General features: G+C 33.4%; 1 protein-coding gene across 2 annotated transcripts; it reads right to left on the minus strand.

Annotated features, from left to right (window-relative positions):
• Positions 1-10,207: 10,207 nt before the first annotated feature.
• Positions 10,208-19,470, minus strand: LOC123196640 (endonuclease III homolog 1, chloroplastic). 2 transcript variants are annotated; one of them, XM_044610696.1, is made up of 11 exons: positions 18,940-19,453; positions 18,803-18,858; positions 18,346-18,409; positions 18,039-18,107; positions 17,199-17,317; positions 13,029-13,095; positions 12,233-12,324; positions 11,907-12,044; positions 11,685-11,789; positions 11,076-11,159; positions 10,208-10,732 (listed from the first exon to the last, which is right to left on the minus strand). In XM_044610696.1, the coding sequence occupies exons 1-11, from the start codon at positions 19,031-19,033 to the stop codon at positions 10,598-10,600; spliced, it is 1,023 nt and encodes a 340-aa protein (XP_044466631.1). In that variant the 5' UTR covers positions 19,034-19,453; the 3' UTR covers positions 10,208-10,597. The 2 variants fall into 2 exon arrangements, with proteins under 2 accessions (XP_044466631.1, XP_044466632.1); XM_044610697.1 differs by lacking the exon at positions 11,076-11,159 and having other exon boundaries at positions 18,940-19,470.
• Positions 19,471-21,059: the final 1,589 nt, after the last annotated feature.

The following is a 21,059-nucleotide window of genomic DNA, read 5'->3' on the forward strand; positions in this document are numbered from 1 at the left end:
ATGATGAAACCTTTTCGCTAATTGCCATGCTTAGGTCTATGAGGATTATGTTTGCTGTTATTACATACCATGATTAGAAAATCCTTCAGATGGAAGTCAAAACTACTTTCTTGAATGGTAACCTTGTAGAGAACGTATATATGGCACAATTTAATGGTTTTGTTCTTACTGGACAAGCTAATAAAGTATGTAAGTTGTATAAGTCCATTTATAGGCTTAAACATGCTTCTAGAAACTAGAATATTTGTTTGATGAAGTTGTTCATGAGTTTGGATTTATCAAAAATGAAAATGAGTTATATATGTATAAGAAGGTCAATGAGAGTGTAATTGCTTTTTTAGTATTATATATCAATGACTTCTTGATTATTGAAAATGATATACTTAACCTGTAATGGGAAAAGGCTTGGTTATCCAAATACTTCTCCATGAAAGACTTAGGTGAAACAGCCTACATTCTTAGGAATAAAATTTACTTAGATAGAGAACACAGACTATTGGGCCTGAGTCAAAGCACGTACATCCACCTTACTAATACCGAAAGTCACATTTGAGGTCGCATGATTTGTTAGGATAACATCTAATATGAGATCATGGGCTTTTGGTGATTAATTTAAAATTTACCTATTCAATTAATTCGAATTTGTTTCCTAAAACGAAGAGAAGAATTAATGTGATAGAGCCTCAATCCACTAAGAAGCTTACTAAAACTTCAAGAGTATAATAGTGAGGACTGTTGACTTGAGAAAAATAGTAAAAGTATTTTAATTATTAAATCCATAATTAAAATTAACATCAATAATTAAATAAAATTATTAATTCTTTTATTTGTAAATTATAGATCACAAAATCACCTTGTCAAACCTAACATATCGATTAATTCTTGATAAACAAAATAGGCTCATTAGTAGTAACTTCACTAATTAGTACAAAAATTTTTAGATTATTTTGCATCAAGAGAAGAGGTTGTATATCTTTGAGGGGTTGTTACCCTTGGAGTAAAAGGATACTTTTAATAAGTATCTTGATGACTCTATCGAAGTACCGTGCCTTATGTTGACTTCCATGTCACCTGAGCTTCAAAAACAACATGAGAAAATAGATGCATAATCCATACTTACACATTTTCGAGAGTTATATGGCATTCATCTGAGGGTTGAATGATATGAGGTGTTAAGTATGTTGTTTAATTGCAAACTCTTTGAGAAAGGATAAATTGGCCTTTATATGGTCAAGATATTGGCTACATTAAGTGTTTAGCGAGCTTAGGCTTCATCATAGACAATGGGTTTGCCGTTGCCCTAATGTTGAAATCCCTCCCTAAATCGTGGGTTAATTTCATTATGAATTTTAACCTGAACAAAAAGGAGAAAACCCTTGAGGAGTTGATATACATGCTTAAGTAGACTCAACAAAAAGTACAAAAGATAGGTTTGATTAATCTACTTATGGTTAAAGCCCAACCAATAAGAGTCAAGGCTAAGGGCAAAGCTAAGGCTAAGGCTAAGCCCAAGCCTAAGGCAAAAAAGCAACCTGATACTACTACTTAGCTTATAGGTGGTTTAAGGAAAGGAAAGGTTATTTGCTTCTATCGTAGCAAAACGGGTCACTGAAGGAGACATTACAAGACCTTTCTAAATAATAGAAAGAAAAAGGTAGTTGAAGTTTCTACTTTAGGTATTTTTGTCATTGAGATAAACTATTCTTCTTATTTATCCTGAGTTGTAGACACAAGATGTAGTTCTCATATTTGTTCTGATATGCAAGAACTATGTCAAAGAAGATTACTTCCTAAAGAAACGATTGACTTACGTGTTAGAAATGGAACACGTGTTATTGCATTAGCTATAGGGGTTTATTATTTTAGGTTACCTACTAGGCTAGTTTTGGAATTAAAACATTGTTATTCAATACCTTTTGTTTCTAGAAACTTAGTTTCTGTGTCTATTTTGGATAAAGAGAGATATTCATGTTTCATTGCAAGTGGTATTATAACCATCAACTTAAATAATATTATTTATGAAAAAACTGAATTGCATAATGGTCTATATATATTCTAAAACTGGATAATGAAGTTCTCAATATGCAAAATAAAAAAAAGTTAAAATCGAATTATCTAAATACCATATATTTGTGGCATTATAGACTAGGCCACATAGGACCGAAACGTATATCAAGACTTTTTAAACAAAAAATCTTACAATTATTTGGCATCCAATCATATAATGAATATGAATTGTGCCTATTGGGTAAGATGACCAAAACACCCTTCACTAGACACAGTAAAAGGGTGATTAAACTTTTAAGAATCATTTACAGCGATATGTATATGCTTATGATAGTGCATAGTAAATGTAAGAAAGCCTACTTCGTCATATTTACTAATAACTTTAGTAGATATGAGTATGTGTTTATGATAGAACATAAGTCTAAATACTTTGATAAATTAAAAGAATTCAAGAATGAAGTAGAAAAACAATTTGGGAAACAAATTAAAGTCCTCCAAAGTGATCAAGGAAGTGAACACCTGAGTGTTAAATTTATACAATATTTAAAAAAATATAGGATAGTATCTCAATTCACTCTTTTTGATACTCTACAACATAATGGTTTATCTGAATAGAGGAATAGGAATTTGATAGAAATGGTTAGGTCTATGATAGTTTTACTAATCTACCAATGTCTTTCTAAGGTCATACTCCAAAAACCGTTATTTATACACTGAATCGTGTCTGATCTAAATCTGTGGATAAAACTCTATATGAGTTGTGGACTGGGCAAAAACCCAATTTAAATTACTTAAAGATTTGGGCTTGTAAAGCTTATGTCAAGAAATCGATTTCGAACAAGATGAACACTAACTTTGAAAATGTATTTTTGTGGGTACCTGAAGGTTATTGAGGGAGATTACTTTTACCACTCGAAGAAGCGCAAAGTCTTTGTTGCTTGAACTGACATGTTTCTTGAGAAGGAAATTTATTCTCAAGAGAACCAGTAAGAGAAGGATTGAACTCAACAAAGTCCCTAAACCACAAGATATCACAGATATTAGATAGAATGATATGTTATTGCAAATGGTTGAGCATGATGAGGTAGTTCCTCTAGCTTAGGTGGAACAACCTCAATGTATACAAAAGCTACATAAGTCTACATTAGTATGTCATGAGCCAAAGAGATTTCGTTTTCTCTTGACTTGGCATAATGACATATTGCTCATCAATGATGACAAACCTTAGACCTACGATGATGTTGTTTCAAATCTAGATTCTGATAAATGGTTAGATACATTGAAATTCAAAATAGAATCTATGTACTAGAACCAAATATAGACTTTGGTGGATACACCTGAACAGGTAAAACTTTTAGGGTACAAATGAGTTTTCAAAAGGAAAACTAACATGAAAGGTGATGTGTATACCTATAAAGTACGATTGGTTGCCAAAGGTTTCATTCATAAATATGGTATCAACTATGATGAAACCTTTTTGCTAGTCGTTGTGTTTAAGTTTGTTAGGATTATGCTTGTCATAACTGCATATTATAATTATAAAATCTTTCAAATAGATATCAAGACTACTTTCTTTAATGGTAACCTTGTAAAGGACATTTATATAATCTAACTCAATGGTTTCATTCTTGTTTGATAAACAGATAAAATATGCAAATTGGAAAAGTCTATTTATAGACTTAAACAAGCTTTAAGAAGCTAGAATATTCATTTTGATGAAGTTGTTCATGACTTTGGATTCATCAAAAACAAAGATGAACTATATGTATACAACAAGGTTAGTAAGAGTGAGATTACATTTCTGGTATTATATGTCGATGGTATCTTGATTATTGGAAATGACATACTGAAGTTGTAATCGGTGAAAGCTTGGTTATCTAAGTGTCTCTTTATGAAAGACTTAAAAGAAGCAGTCTACATTCTTAGGATTAAAATTTACCTAAATAAAGAGCATAATTTGATACACCTAGGTCAAAACATATACATAGACAAGGTATTGAGTAGATTCAAGGCCAAACGACTATTTCCCACCCAAGGTATGTTGCAATCTCAAGTTTCCACCTTTTAACTATGGAAACACCAAACACCCACTCATGGCTGGTTAAATTTAACGAAACTCTAACCCCTGAAAATTTAATTTCATTTTCCCCCCTAAAAGTTTAAAAACTAACATTTTTTTCTAAGCTAAGTTTGAAAAGATTGCATTTTCCCCCCTAGGGTTTAGTTTCCAAACCCTTTCACTTTCTCCGATGCCATCGCCGGCTGTCTCCCTCTCCCGACAGTTTTTCTTCCACCGATGGCCCTCCTTAACTCTACCCCAACCCATCCGACGTAGAGAGACGTTGTCTGGGAAGAAAACTCGTTTTCTCAGATGACAAAGATGAGATCCATTGATCTCATCTTCATAGTCTGGGAAGGCGATCATCTTTCTAGATGAAGACGACTCGTCTTCCCAGAGGACGATGAGTTGTCTCGTCTTCATCTGGGAAGACGATCGTCTTCCCAGACGACAACGACTGGGAAGACGAAGTTTTTCATCTTCCACGACTTCTCTGACGTCGATCGAGCGTCCAAATAAGAGAAAAAAGATCTCCGAAAGGAGAGGATGCTTCGAGAGGGAGAGACTGTCGGTAATAGAGCCGAAGATGTCGTCAGAGATTTCAAAACGAAACCTAGGGTGAAACTACAATTTTTTAAAACTTAGGCTGAGGGAAAATTTTAGTTTTTAAAGTTTAGGGGGGCAAAAGTAGATTCTATTTTAGTTAATTTTTAATATTATAGACAAAATGACGATTTTACCCTTACCACTGTTAATTTTAACTGCTCATGGGTGGGTGTTTAGTGTTTCCATAGTTAAAGGGTGTAAACTTAAGATTGCAGCATACCTTGGGTGGGAAATAGTCGTTTGGCCTAGATTCAATATGGAAGAATCCAAAAAAGGATTTCTACCCATGTCTTATGGTGTATATCTTTCAAAAGATATATGTCCTAGTACATAATCTGAAAGAGATAAGATGAGTAGGATCTCATATGCCTCAGCTAAGGGTCAATCATGTATGTCATGTTATATACAAGGATTGATGTCTCATATGCCTTGAGCGTTTATAATAGATATCAATCTGATCTAGACGAAAAACACTAAATGGCTATCAAGAAAATCCTAAAGTACTTGAGAAGGACTAAGGTTGCATTATTGGTTTATAAAGGGGAATCTAAACTCATTGTAAGAGACTATATTAACACTAATTTCCAAACTGATAAAAATGATTATAAATCTTAATCAAGGTTTGTGTTTAGTTTGAATAATGATACAACTAGATAGAAAAGCTTCAAGCAAAGCACAATAACTGATTCTACAATAGAGTCGGAGTATATTGCCCTCTTAGAAGCAACAAAAGAGGTTGTATGGATCAAGAAATTCATAACTGAACTTGGAGTGATTTCAAGTATCACCGAGTTGATTAACCTCAATTGTTATAACAAATGAGCTATGGTCTCATTAGAGATCCAAGCATATACTTAAATGATATCACCTAATCCAAGAGATTGTATAACAAGGTAACATACAGATAACAAGGATTGATACAAATAACAATTTGGTTGACTCACTAATATAACCTTTGTCATAGTAGAAGCATGATAGGCATGTAGTTGAGCTCGACATTAGACATGTAACCAATTGGCTATAGTGCAAGTGGGAGATTGTTAAAGTAGGTGCCCTAGAGCTAATCGAATTTGACATTTGTGAATGTACTTTTTATATTAATAATTAATAAAATGATTGCTTGTTATTCAATTTATATGTTAATTATTTATATGATCGCATGAATAACATACCCTTAGATTGGAAGGGTTAGATGATTGATCGCGAGAACCCTATATGCATATTAAGTGGTCATTCCTGAAACGTTCATAATCCTGATATTGTAATGAATAACGACACTTTTAAGGATGAATGGATTATCATAGTGTTAAACAATCTAATAAAAAATAATGACTATTTTCTCGTGTTGAAGTTGTTATAGATAGCTTGGTACTACACACGGGTGCACGTTATAGATGTGTTCATCAGACTGGCTTGACTAAAGGATATTCATATGAATGGTTGCTTTAATGTCTAGGAATAAATATTTTGAACACCATGAATACATATGATTCTTTGACTTGAGTTTTTCAGACCGTCTTTATGAGAATCGATATGGTTTTTCTCTTTTGTTTGTGTTTCATGTATATACCAAGGCATTGCCTCTCGAGAGTTGGATAACATTCAATCTCAAATAATGTGAAGATTTGGAAGAGTCATTAATGCAAGTATAAATTTTAAAATGCCCTATAAGTTTTTCACATGTTTATGAACATATATGTAAAACGGGTATCTTGGTTAGAGTTTTTAGGATTGTTTGTATTCAAAATTTTTTAAATTTCGTTGTGTTTCTAGTTATTAGTACCCTAAATTTTAAAATGTCCTATAAGTGTTTTACATGTTTACTCATATAATTTGCTCTTTTCATCATACGACATCTCTTTGAGGCTAAGGTATCGATGAAGTGTCTCCCTCAGTGATCCTCAAGTTACATAAACTAACTTTTATCAATGATCAGATAAATATCGAATTAAGCAACGATAATAGGTAGTGTAGCAGAATTTAAAATTTAAAACTAAAACAATCTTGAAAACCCTAGTGAAGACACTTACTTTAACATAATAATCATGAAACAAGCAAAACACTCATAGTTGATGGCTCATTTGACCTTTACATGGCTAGAGAAAGTACCCTATCTAACCCTCATGAGGTGATGCCTTAGTATCTATACAGAGCACAAATGTAAATAAAGAAAATCCAAACAAAAAGGTTGCTAGGGCTTTTGATTGGAATTACTATTCATGACAAGAAAGACAGAGAATACAGAACTAACAGTTAGGGTTTTATTCTGTGTCTACTTGTATATCTTTTTTTTTAAGTGAAAAACATGCCTTTTATATATATTTGTAAGTATCCGAGCACAATTGAAATTCTAAATGCATATGACACCTTTAACACACATACACAACTGGCATATAAAATTCATAGTCGACATTCCCAAGGTCATTTGTGCAATTAGCACACATGTATATTGACTAGCATAACCAAAGCTTACATGATTGGGACATATAGATTGGTTTGCCCAAGCCTTGCATCGCTAGCACACAAATGTGTGTCCGCTGACATGGCCTCAAACTTGCATGGTTGGCACACAAATGCATATCGACTAACATGTTTTTTGTTACAAGGTGTCAATTGACGTCATGCACTTACATGGCCAACACCATCACACTAAGTGCATGGTTGGCATTTAGTCAAGACGTGATTAAATTGAGTCTTCTCAACCCATTTGGCAAACCCGATCCATTTGCAATCTCTCTCTCAGCCCTAAACACCAAGATTGTCAACAAACAATTCACTCCTGTAAGTTCAATTCAACTTTTTTATGTATAGATGTCATTTAGTATTCTCATGTGAGATATCATATCTTATGCTTAAAAGTGATGAATCTTTTATTGATTAACTATAACCTTCATGTATCTCACGATATGACCTATTATTAGCTTTCTAGCTACCCCAATTACAGTGGCACGTTAGATAGCATTCAACTATACCGATCCTTGCATGAGACAATCTAGTAACCTTAAGTCAAAGGATCATATGCACCCACAATGTTCAGAGGATTTATTTCATACACACTAGAGTAACCATCTATATGGATATCCTCTAGTTAGGTCAATCTAATGAAGACATCTACAACGTGCACTATATGTTGCGTCAAATTGTTTACAACTGTTTTGATAGGTGAGAATTGTCACCACTTTTAGTGAGGTCACTTAACACTATAATAATTTCATCATCATTGCACGTGCCCTTATTTATTACAATGTCGAGATTACAGATGTTTCTAGAATAACCATTTAATATGTACATAAGATTCTTATGATCAATCGTATGATCCCCTTGTCATAGTTCTACCATTTTAAAGGCATGTTATTCATACAATCATATAAATAAACAACATATGAATGGAATAACAATAAATCCTTTTTATTAATAATTAATATAAAATTACATCTATAAATGCTAAATTCAATTGGCTCTTAGGCACAACAGCATTAACTTAATCCCATTATGACCATAGATTTGGTTAGTCATTGTTATCCGTTAAGGAGACCTAACTGAGATATCAATTGCCATGCTTAGGAGTACAAATCCTTTGTTGATCTATCATAGCCTTTATACAGATCTCAATATGGCAAATCACAACCTTTTTGACAGTCCTTTGACTAGATTATATTGGGTCGGTGTCAAACCATACCAATCCTTACACAAGATGGTCCAGTAACCTCAAGTCTACAGATCACATATACCTCCGTTCATTAAGAGGATACATTCCATAGACACTGAAACAACCATCCATATAGAATCCTTTTGATGGGTCAGTCTGATAAACACATCTACAATGTGCATCCATATATTGTACCATGTTATCAATAAACAAATTTGACACATGAAAATTATCATCGTCTTTTGATGAGGTCATTCAACACTACAATAACTCTATCACTATTGTTCATGCCCTTTGTCATGGTAATATTAGAGTTACGAACATTTTAAGAATAGCCACCTAATATGCATATAGGGTTCCACAATCAGATGTCGAGCATTGATCTTATCGTCACGGTTCAATCATTCTTAGGATATTTGTTTGAGCATATATTAATATGTTTTATAGACAAAGAATGCTATAATAAATTACAAATATGACCTTTATCAATGAATTAGTATCATGGGATAAGTTCTAGGGCATCTACCCCAACACGCTGCTTGTTGTAGATGTGGCCACACACATTCTAGTAAATGTGTAGCAGCTCATTGCCTGTGAGTTCACGACAGTAACACCAACCCCCATTGAGTAGACAATAGGGGGAGGACAAGCCAAGGTTTACACATCTACCTAGATATAGGCTAAGGCCAACCCATCCACTGTTATGGGTCAGTTATCTTTTCATTTTTGTCTATTATATGTATTAATTGAGTCTAGTGCTACTCAAAGTTTCATTGCTTGAAGGACTATTGAAAGGCTAGGATTAGAGCATACGTCTATGACTGACATTAGCATCAAGATGCAAGATGAAGATAAAATACTGAGTAACCAAATGTTAGTAAGTGAGTCAATATTTCTAAAAAGCCATGAGATGGTCATGGATTTGATTGTGTTTGATATGTCAGATTTTGATATCATATTGCGAATGAATTTCCTCAATTGTTATGGAGCTAAGATCGATTGCAGGAAAAAAAGGTTCTATTTCAACTAAATGATGGTGAGAAGTTCAGCTTTAGAGAGGGTCGTGTACTGAGTTTGATGATCAACAGTATAAAAGCTAGAAAGATGTTAAGTAAAATATTAACAAGATATCTGACATATGTGGTGAATAAGATTGATGAATCAATCCCGACTTTGCAAAGTACTCCCATTGTATTTGAATTTCAAGATTTATTTTCAGATAATTTGTTAGGATTGACATAAATAAGCGACAATGACAAAGCCAACAAGTTTTGCAAATAGAGTTATAGAGCAACAGGGCAACAGTGGGAGAGACAATTGATCAACTCATGGAGGCGCATGAAAGCAAAGGCATTAACGTCTTTTCACATGATTGGATTTGTTGATATGTTTAATTTGTATTACCTTTCTATTTGTTATTTCAATTTGATAATTTATAAGTACATTTTTTGGATTGTAGGGATTCATTTAATATAGCATATTTGATTTAATTATTTTATATGTAAAAGTTTTAATTTGGTATGTCGATTTAAATACACATTCCGTGTAAAGATATATAGCTGCAAAAGAGTGTTACAGGAAGACTGTGGACAGATGTCAGAAACTAGGTGCAAAAGTGCTCTCCTTGTAAATTAGGACTGTTACAGCCTCTTCCGATTCTGACACAGGTGTTCTGAAACATAACATTAGATTTTATTGAAGGAAACGCCTAAGTCTATGGAGGTCTGCCAAGTCAGTTTTGGAAGGACTCTAAAATCTGTTATATCGCTTGCACTGTATCTTCTTTACCTAGAAACGGAGCTGACATGTTTAAATTTGTTCACAATTTTCAAACAAATTCCTCTCAATATTTATTAATACTGTAAAGAAATACATAACAAGACAAATTTCAAAAAAACACAAAATTATAGCATTTTGCTGCATTACTAATATCAATACTAGTCCATAGATTACATTTGTTTAATCTCAATTTATCCCCTGATTTTATACTACAGTGCTAGTTCAACTTGAGAATTTGGAAGTTCTGCTTAAATAAGACCCTCAACATCACATTGCTCCCATTTCCTACTAACCAAAATTTGGGGAGCAGCCATCTATCAAGACTGAAGCACACAATGCCTACCAATTATACGAGGTATTAAGCACAGTAACCCTTTGAAAAGAGAGTCTGTCATCCTTCCATAACCAAACACTTAATGATAGGAAAAATTGGTGAGCAAGATGGTACAGGAAACCAGTTGTTCCACAAACAGTGAACTTAAACCAATATATTATATCTACCTGCGTCCACACTTTTTTGACTTAGATGATGGACTTGCAGATTCCTTGAATGCGGATGGGCAGAGGTCATTGATGCTGCACATTTCACAACGAGGCCTAAGAGGGGTGCATATTGTTTGTCCAAATCCCACCTGTTCACAGGAAAATTCAGGGCAATAGATTCACTTTTTGTTGCAAGGCCTTCATCAATTAATGGTACAGCTGTTAAAAGGAACAAAAGCTTATGAAATTCAGGTGAGAAAGACACTGCATATTTTCTCACCTGAATTTACCAGCTGACCCTAATCTTATTTAGTTGGACCAATTAGAGCTCACCAAGACAACTATAAACACTTTAATCCCCTATTATGTTTCTTCATGCCTTACCAACAGAATTAAAGAAAAATTGAATAAATGAGCATGTCATCAAATATCTGAATCATATAATTGCTAATGAGTGTAAGGCATAATAAAAATGAAAGAGCTCCAACATACCAAAAGAGGGTTAATAGGAACCCATTCTTCCTTTGGAAGCCACAACTGCAATACCTCTCTTGTTTCCTCTGGGGATGAAGTTTTCTAGAAAAGAACAGGAGGATTTTGAAATAAATATGGTTTAAATCCAATGGACATGATGAGGATCACCTCAAGCATATCAACATGGTTTAAATTACATCTTGCAACACAGAAGATTCTTATTTTTTAATAATGTGATCAATCCATTTCCAAAGGTTTACCTCAATCATCTTTCCTACCAGAATATACTAACAATTAGAAGGAAAATTAGAATTGTAACTATTTTCTAAATAAAATAGGAAATATTAATAATAAACAGAATATACATCAAATTTTGCAGTGAAATGCTTATGTTCACCAAATGATTTCAACAGTTGGCCTCTTCTTTGACATTGATTCTGCTCAAGATAGGTCAAATATACAAAGACCATAACTTTGGTAATTTCAATTTAAAACTTGACCTTTGGTAATTTTGATTGCAAATGTTCAAAATGGCAATAAAAAAATTTAAAGAAATGATCATAGAATAATAATTTTGGCACAGAAATATCGAATGATGCTTATCATTACGGTAGACAAAGAGATCACCTGCTTTCCGCCTTGCTTCGATACCCATCCAAGCCGATTGCATATACGGTGCACATGAGTATCTACACATATCCCTTGAACATTGTCCCATCCAACATTCATGACCTAAAGAACCACAAGACCATATAACTTTATTGAAACTTACTTCTCTTTCAGTTAAAAAAAAGAAATTTCGGGAAACTATGTTAATGTCTGTTTATGGTAAATGTAATTTGATCTTACCAAGTAAGCCATCTTAGGACCTATTCCTGGAAGTAAGAGCAACTCCTTCAATGAGCTAGGTATGTCACCATCATACTTTATGAGGCAAATCTTAGCAATTTTCTTCATATTACCAGCCTTTCTTGCATAAAATCCAACCTGTTGTGAGGGAGCTACATAAGCTGATGCAGTAAATATCTCACAAATAAGATTAATAAAAATATGTAGCAATATTAAAGTTATTCGGATATTAAGTCTCTGTCAAAACAGCCCTCATTAGCTCATTTAAAGTTTGACATAGATCCTATGAGGATGTCTTGGTACACTTGGCTGCTAAGGGAACGTACTGGGTAAATCAAGTCCTTGATGGTTGCTTCATCAGCTCTGTCAATGGCTTCTGCAGTAAGCAGATCATTTTGAAGGAGTCGCTGTATTGCTCCTGCACTTCCAAGACAAACTTTGTGAAGCCAACCAGTATAAGGAGCATGAGCAACAAACTTGTGTATATAATTTAGAAGGATTTGCACTGATTTTCTTCCACTCATTTGTTATTAAAGTATTATAAAGGAAAACAAAATATTTATTCCTTACAGATCTTTGGAAATTAAAGTGTGAATTAAGCTGAAATGTAAGAATATAATCAGCAATAGTATCTAGAAGGAAGAATACATCAGTGCTTGTTTATTTATCAGCAGAACTGATATTTCTACATGTTTGAATAAACCTCAAGTACAACCATTTAGCAAATACGGAGAACACGCTTCATAACTGTATGACAGGCAACAACCTTGGAGATTTCAACAAATGTTTCAAACTGTGCTGTTAAAGAACCCAAATATGCAATTTTATTCTTTAGGTTTGAAGATAAAACTTGTCCTTAAATCCAAAATGGTGAATCTAAAATAATACCTCCCCTCCACCCAAAAGGGGGTTCTCTTTAATTTATCTGTTTTGGGCTGAAATAATTATAGGCAGGCTCCAATTTACCGTTTGACCAAATGTTCACATTTACCACCACACGACTACTGGCTACAAAACTCCAAATATACTGATTCCTGATAGAAAGATAAAGAAAAGCTTGTTCTATAAATATCATTCCCAACTGAAAAAATGAAAGGAAGAAACAGAATTGTAAGAACTTGCCATGAGTAACATTATCCTTGGTTTGGCTTGATAGAAGTGATGATACTAGGACTGCAAACCTTCTTTCCTGACAAGAAAAAAGAGAGAACTAAATCAACCTATTATGTGGTTCTGACATCAAATATGTGATCAAATCACAAAGCATTGACAATATAGAAGATAACAAAATGTCTACCAGAATGTAAAGTATCTCTAAAAATATTCTGATGAGACCTTTCCATGGGTGAAGTTTAAGCTTCACATCAGGTAATGGGCAAACTTGAAAGTAATCTCATTGATTCTAAGAGGTATTACATCATTGTCCCACTGTATAACTTCAAGAGAGCAAAGGATCTGTCCCAATACTGAGAACAGATTTCTAATCCATGTCCCAAATCAGCCAAATCGTTTATTACCCCTGTTGATGAGATAGATCTCAATGCCAACTTAATTATATCAGCCTGGTCCACCACATATGCCATGCGGGAAGGTCACAAAATTTTTTCCAAAATTTGAATGAATTTTCACAATACTAAAGAGGAAATAAAATCTGACTTGTGTTTGATGGCATGACTCCTTTCCCAAAACTTTCAAATAGTTCTGTAGGAGTTATATCAATAGATTCCAACCCCATCCCACTCCAATGCATCATGTTATATTTTGAGAGGAAATATTACTCTTTCTAACTCTCATAGTCGATACGTGACTCAAATATTCGTGTCATTCTATTAGGGACCCAACACAAATATTATTAATATTAAATAATGTTGAGAGATGTCAGCATTATTTTACTTACTTTCATATTCAAATCAAAATATATCCATTTGAATATATAACTTTTAGATAAATATACTAAAATTAAAAGACTCTCCTCTTCCCTCAATCCAATCACTTCTATTTATTCTACTAACATCTAACTTTCAGATTCAAATAATATTTAAATTAAATATCTTATCCTAATCTCAAATATCATATCCTAATCTCAAAGATCTAATCCTAATAAAATATTTTATTCAAATCATATATATTCTTAATTAATTTTATAATAATTATTATAATTAACCTAACATTACACACCCCTTTGAAAACCACCTTATCCTCAAGATGGACTTTATATAATTGGTAAGTGTTTTGTGTTTCAGCTTGACGGGTGAAAGGTTCCCTAGTAGGTAAGTTGTCTTTGGGTTAAGTCTAATGGTTGGGCCTAAGTAATAATAATTTGTGTTTGGGTTTGATTGTGAGTAGTTTAGTGGATTGGATTGATGGTTATTAGTGTATGGGTTTGAGTGGTGATTAACACCCAATGCAAATTGGGTTGGGTTGTTATTGAGAAATGGGTTGATTTTTGGGTTAATTAAATGCGTTTCTAAACAAAGTCGGTTATCTATGACCCAAATTTTCTCTATTGCTATTCGTTTCGCCTTTCTAGATCAACCTTTTCATTCTTTTCCAATCTCACCTCCCTAGTAAAGACACAAGGCAAAAATGTGCACAATCAATATCCAATGTTTGGGTTTCACTAAAATATTTCGCCTCATCATTGGAATCTGTCAATCTTCCATTTTGGACTTGAATCGAGTTTGTACACTTTGTCATCAGCGACTCTAGTTCCGCCATTGTTTCTTCTTTGTCGTCGCCATTAAAAGATAACACCTTTAAGTTATTCATGTTCTTTTTCATTACTCAAAAGTCTCTAGCTAGACAATCCAAACTAGCATCTATGGCATCCAACTTATTCGTCACCATCCCGTAATCTCCAAATCAATACTTCAACCTCTTCTCAACCATGCCCAAGTCTCATGTGCTCTAATACCAATTTGATAGGAACCTAACACAAATATTATTAATATTAAATAAAATAATGATGACAATAAGAAGTGTCAACTGCTCCCTAAAGGCCATAACCTCCCTATCAGCTAAAGACTACACAAAATACCAAAATAACAATACTCTACTCTTCTTCAATCCAACCACCTTTATTTGTTTTACCAATATCTAATTTTCAAATTCAAATAATATTCAAATCAAATATTTTATCCTAATCTAAAAGATCATATCGTAATTAAATATTTTTATTCAAATCACATTTTTTCTTAATTAATTATTATAATAATAATTATTATTGAATCCTAACACATCCCCTCATAAATTTCTAACTCATATAAAGTAAAGATTGTTGCATACACATGATTATAAATCTTGCACTTTGATGATTTCCATAAGTGAAGTTACTTAAAAATGGCCTTTTATACCCATTTTTGTTAGTTAAGCAACCTTTTACATTTTGCATTAACTGCCCTTTAATTGAAATTGACTTAAAAGCACAATATCACTAAATTACATAAAACAATGTTGACCATCCTATGACGTCTAAGAGATGTGCTTATTACATGGACCTTATGTTTAATAGAAAACTTAGAATATAAGATGTTAGAAACCCAGTTTTTATTCAACTAAAACAAAAAATTATAACACAAAAATATAATAAACTAAAAATTATTTCATTAATAAAAGAATTACAAAATAAACCGAACAATTCGAAGAGTTTAAGACTTTCCATTCCGAACAGTTCAACGAGTCCAAGACTTCTTATTTTCCCACCATTTGAGGGGTTAGAGACCTCCTTGAATCAGCCAAGGATGGCTATCCAAATACAAAACTCTAACATTTTTTTCTCCCCTCTTTTGAAACCTAAAGAGTCTATTTATAATGGAGATCTACTATTGGATTGAAGACAAGTGTTTCAATCCTAACATTTTCCTCCCCTTCAAAGCCACTTTGTCCTCAAGATAGATTTTTTTTTTATTTATATATATATATATATATTTTAAATTTTTTTAAAGCAATTACAAAATACAATATTATCTCCACTTTGTCTATACTATAGTTCCATCCTTTTACTTTTCATTTCCTCGTGACTTTCTTCTTCTTTTTTTTTTTTTAATATTCTGCCACCTGCTACTACCTCCCATTTTCTGACTTTTTCTTTTGACCAACTTTTTCTACAATTGTCTTATCTTTTGTTGTCTCCATTTCAATTTTTTTTTCTCTCTCTTTCTTTCTTTCTATTCTCTTCTTTCTTCTCTTCTCGTCTTTTCTCTTCTTCTTTCTCCCTTCTCTTCGTCTTTTCTCTTCTTCTTCTTCACTGTTTTTGTTGTTTCCTTTTTCCTTTTCTTTCTTCTGTTTTTTTTCAACCATTTCTCGGGATCAACGCTAGCAACTTTTCAGGTCTCCGATCGTCATCATCATGTTGATTTGTTTTCCCATTGTCGATTTGCCTTTCACCATCATCATCTCTCGCCAATCTCATTCCAGTAAAGCCTTTCAGCGACAATCCACCTTCAGCTGATGACTTTTTGACTTTTCCATCCATCTCCGGTCATTTGTCTCACCAAAATCGCAACAAAAACCAAGATCGAAATGCTCTGATACCATTTTATTTGGAACCCAACTCTTATTCAACTAAAACAGAAAATTAAAATACAAAAATATGATAAACTAAAAATTATTTCATCAATAAAAGGGTTATAAAATAAACCGAATAATTCAAGGAGTTTGGAACTTCCCATTCCAAACAGTTCGAAAAGTCCGGGACCTCCCATTTTCCAACCATTTGAGGCGTCGAAAACCTTCCTGAATCAACCAATGATGGCTGCCCAGATACAAAACCCCAATATTTTTTTTCTCCCTTCTTTTGAAACCTAAAGAGCCTATTTATAATGAAGATCTACCGTTGGACAAGTATTTCAATCCTAACATAAGAAAATTACATTGTACCGTTAAAGATAATTAACCTTAAAGAAACCAAAGACTAAGATATTTTAGATAAGTAAATGGCAGTATATATGGAGGAAACTTTCAGGCACTAATTTCCACATAAAAAAATGGTTAAGTAAACAATTACAAGCCATGTTGAGGTAAAGAGAAAGAAAAACATTCACAATGAGTCTACGGCTTGTTTTTATCATCCCTTGCAATAATTTGTTATGCACATAATAAGTTCTAAGAAGGATCTAATATTCCTAGAGTTTGATAAGGTGTGCTGTTGCATAAAGACTCCTGCAGTTCTAAAAATAGCATAAAAGAAAGATATATGCTCATGTCATAATTTGCATAAAGAAACTGCTATTGCCAGTAATCCGAGGGCAAATGATCCATCTTTTAACCATAGCTGATATATTATGATCATACCTTAGGTGGAAGAGAACTACCAGCTTTCTCACATCCCATAGAATCTACAGGTGCATCTTCTGAAGCCCTCATTTTGCGAATTCCCTCAAGAACTTTTTCCCAATTGGCAGGTGATTCACCTATAGAGGATAAGTGCATTAATTAGATTTTTAACTGAGCGAAGCATCCAAATAAAAAAAATTCAACAATAAAGATCCCTATTTTTTAATGCAGTGGAAAATTGACATAATGAAAGGGCTAACATGTTGTAATTCTTCTAGATAACAAGTTTAGATTTTTGTTGACTGTTGAAAATATGAAATTGGTTATCTCAGCTTTACATGCTCAACTGACACTTTGTAGTTTATGCTGCATTTCTGCTCATATCTTTAGATAGCATCAGGTGTTGAACAATAAAAGCTAATAGAAAAAATATAGTTGAAACTTTTGGAAAATAGGCAGAAACCTCCACTTGATACACTGAACTCAAAACTTATTGAACAATGATAAAAGCAACTAGATAACAAAAAAGAGTATCATGTAAATCCAAAATTTTGGATGAGAAACCTTCAAAAATATTTTATATGTTGCCAAAATTGAAATTATATTGAAAGAAATTAAGAAAACTGATACTTCTGAGACTGCATCAGTGTATCCAATTTTCAGCATACAATGTTCTTCTCAAGAAAATATCTTATTTAATTATAATTTCAAATGCCAGAAAGAAGGCAATAAGTGCTAGAGTGGGATGTCAAATATAAATGGAATTAATAGATATTACTCTGTGAGACTCTCTTCGTTGCCAATTGATAAAAATAGAATAAAATAAAACAATTTGAAAGTATATACTTCTATATTTACCTCTTAGCCCAATCAGAGAGGCAGCTTCAGTCTTCACAGCAAGTGTATCTGGCTTGGATTTTGAGTTCCCTGTAAAAACATCTCTATTAGAAGAAACAACTTCCATGTCTATATCTGTCAGAAATGTGTTAGCGTGTATGTAGTCAAGCACAAATTCTCATCACTTTTGAACGGCTGACGGATGTATGTTGACCAGAAACGGGTAATGACCTTTGGCTATATAAACATTACAAAAGTAATAATCTTCTCAAACAAATTTTAGAAGATGTCAGATATGGGCAAAGAAAATAGTCACTGGAGAGCTTACTTGACATCACAGATCCATTTTCCTTATTGTATGCAAATTCTTCTATGTCTGGTACTTCACATGCCTGTAATAAAAACAAAAGTGAAAACAAAGCGATCACGACGGCAACTCTTAAATATGAATTATCAATCAATTTTAAAGAAAAATAAAACCACGTAAAATATAAAATCCAAGAAAATATTAAAATTCATACATCACAAAGAAGCATTAACCATTAAACTCTAGAAAGCATAAACACTTTGAATCACAACAATAATCTCCAATTGACTGCATTCTAGCTCTTAGAAAGACTAAGAAACTTCTCATATAACTCATAAAACTTCAACAATAATTCACATGTAAAAGTAAGGCTCAGTTAAAAGCAGAAACACAAACTCAAAAAAAAAAAAAATCTTTTTCTCTTCCATTCAACATAAAAATGAAATTAACACTTGCTGATAACAAAGGGGTATCTTACTTTGTGGGCATTTTGAGGCTTGCTGAGTCTATTTCTCCTGACAAAAACACGAAGCCCTGGAGATGAAAAATAACATGAGAGCAAGTGAAATTAAACAAACTGGAATGGAATTTAATGGTGTTTGAGTTGTATCTCACCTGGGTTAGAAGGAGGCGTGGAGATTTCAGGCTTGGATTCAAGGCTTTTGGAGTACAATCTTGTGTTTGGCATTCTGAGAAGACCGCGAGACATTTGGGTTCTGATAATAATGAACCTGGAGTTGGAGGGACCTTTTGTCGACAAATTGTTCTTATATTGTGGCAAATTCAAGCAGGCAATTAGTGGCCAATTTTATCTTTTTATTTTGGTTAAAAACTTATGCCCAACCAAGGTTCGGTGCATTTATAAAGTTTTATTATTTTGAAAATTCTAAGTATTTAATTGTTATCTAATTCATTTAGTTTTTTACTGTTAGTTTAAATTATTGATTTACTCTTTTAGTATATTAACAAAAATACCCCTTCCTGCCTCATTTCTCCTCCATGTCTTCATCGCTTTCTATTCCTTCTTCACGGCAGCAGAGGCCTCTACAGCAGCAACATCGTTTGCAAGGGCTGTGGCATCAACAACACCACCTCCAATGCAAGCTGCACCACTAACAGTACCAACAATCACCTACACCCAATACAAATAAAGACATATGTAAAAGTTATATTCACAAAATAATGACATTGTTTTGTCCTATTCAACCATTCATCTTCATCATCAAGTTACTAGACTTGGAAAGCCAAAGTGGGAGTGATGAAAGAGAAAGAGGATTGAACTCCACCAAATGAATCGACAGAGCAACAAGTCTACTTAAAAGCTTAGATTTCTTTACATACGCTCAGCCTCTAACTGGTGTCACTTGAGTTACAAAACACGGGAAAAATGAAGAAAAAGAAAAAAGAAGACACAGAAATTTCAGGAAGAAGAACGCACAAAAATTTCAAAGTTAGAGAGAAAGGAATGAGAAGAATAACAAATCAAATTTCCATCTGCATATCCTTCAATTAGGTTGTCCATCCCTTTTAACAATCAACACCTTTATTCACGGCATACACTGCCCAATTAAAATTAAATAATACAAAAGTAAAACTTTCCAATTAAAAACAGAACTAAACAAAGACAAAAAATCCGCTGCTTATATCTTCATGCGCTTATTTATCTTTTATTCCAATTTGACGTCATTCTGCTTTTAATGGTTCAATTCATAACAAATTCCCTCCCTTCGACTTCCTTGTCCTCAAGGGGGAAATTTGGGTAGTTGCGCTTCATTATCTCTGCGTATTCCCAAGTCGCCTCATGTGCAAGTTGTCCTTTCCATTATGTTAGAACTTGAGTTACTGCCTCATTCTTCCTTTTAACCATTCATTGACCAATGACAGCATATGAAATACAACCAGAAAAAAAAGAGCTGGTGGTAGAGTGGCAGAAGCTTGGACTTGTGCATGCACTGGCTTGAGCAGGATACATGGAAAACATCATGTATTCCGACATCAATGTGAAAGCTTCTTTTTATTCTCTTTCGATCAGCTAATGACTTCATTTAGTTTTAACCTTTCGAGAGATGGTGTTTTAGCAGCTGCAATATAGCTTCCTGAGTTTTTTAAGAAAGGTGTCAACAATTGATCTCTTGGAGTCATGTGGAAAATAAGGAATGTGAAGGGGAGAAGCATGCCCATATAAAGCTTCAAAATGTGACATCCTGATGCTAAAGTGATAAAACGTATTGTACCAAAACTCTATTTGTGACAGCCATTGATGCTAAGTATGTGGAATTTCTCTGGCCATGCATCTTAGGTAATTCTCTGGGCAATGATTCACCACTTTAGTTTGTCCATCCATTTGTGGATGGTAGGTTGCAGAGAGTTGTACTCTAACTCTCTATAATTTGAACAATTCTTGCCAAAATTTACTTACCAAAATTGCCCTGTGATCACTAGTTATAGAATTTGGCATACCATGCAACTTATTATAGGGTTTTCAAGGTGTCAATAACCAACAATGCAATAGATTTTAAAATTTCAAAAATTAAACCCTAAAAACCCCAATCAGGATACGCATTTTAAACATGAAATTCATGAACATACAAAACACTTATAGGGGGCTTTTAAATTTATACCTGTGTTGATAACTTTTTCCACCTGCACGTAGCTAGAGAAAGTACATTATCCAACCATCACAAGGCGGAGCCTTAGTATCCACATGGAGCACGAACATGAAAAATGAAATCTTG

The sequence above is a fragment of the Mangifera indica genome, chromosome 14 (assembly GCF_011075055.1).
Source record: "Mangifera indica cultivar Alphonso chromosome 14, CATAS_Mindica_2.1, whole genome shotgun sequence".
NCBI lineage: Eukaryota > Viridiplantae > Streptophyta > Magnoliopsida > Sapindales > Anacardiaceae > Mangifera > Mangifera indica.

Coding starts and splice junctions, on each gene's coding strand:
- LOC123196640 (XM_044610696.1), bottom strand. CDS start 19,033: ATGTCTCGCGGTCTTCTCAGAATGCCAAACACAAGATTGTACTCCAAA. Junction 11,160..11,684: donor CGAAGCAAGGCGGAAAGCAG/GTGATCTCTTTG, acceptor GTTCTTTTCTAG/AAAACTTCATCCCCAGAGGA. Junction 10,733..11,075: donor TTCCTATTAACCCTCTTTTG/GTATGTTGGAGC, acceptor TCCTGTGAACAG/GTGGGATTTGGACAAACAAT.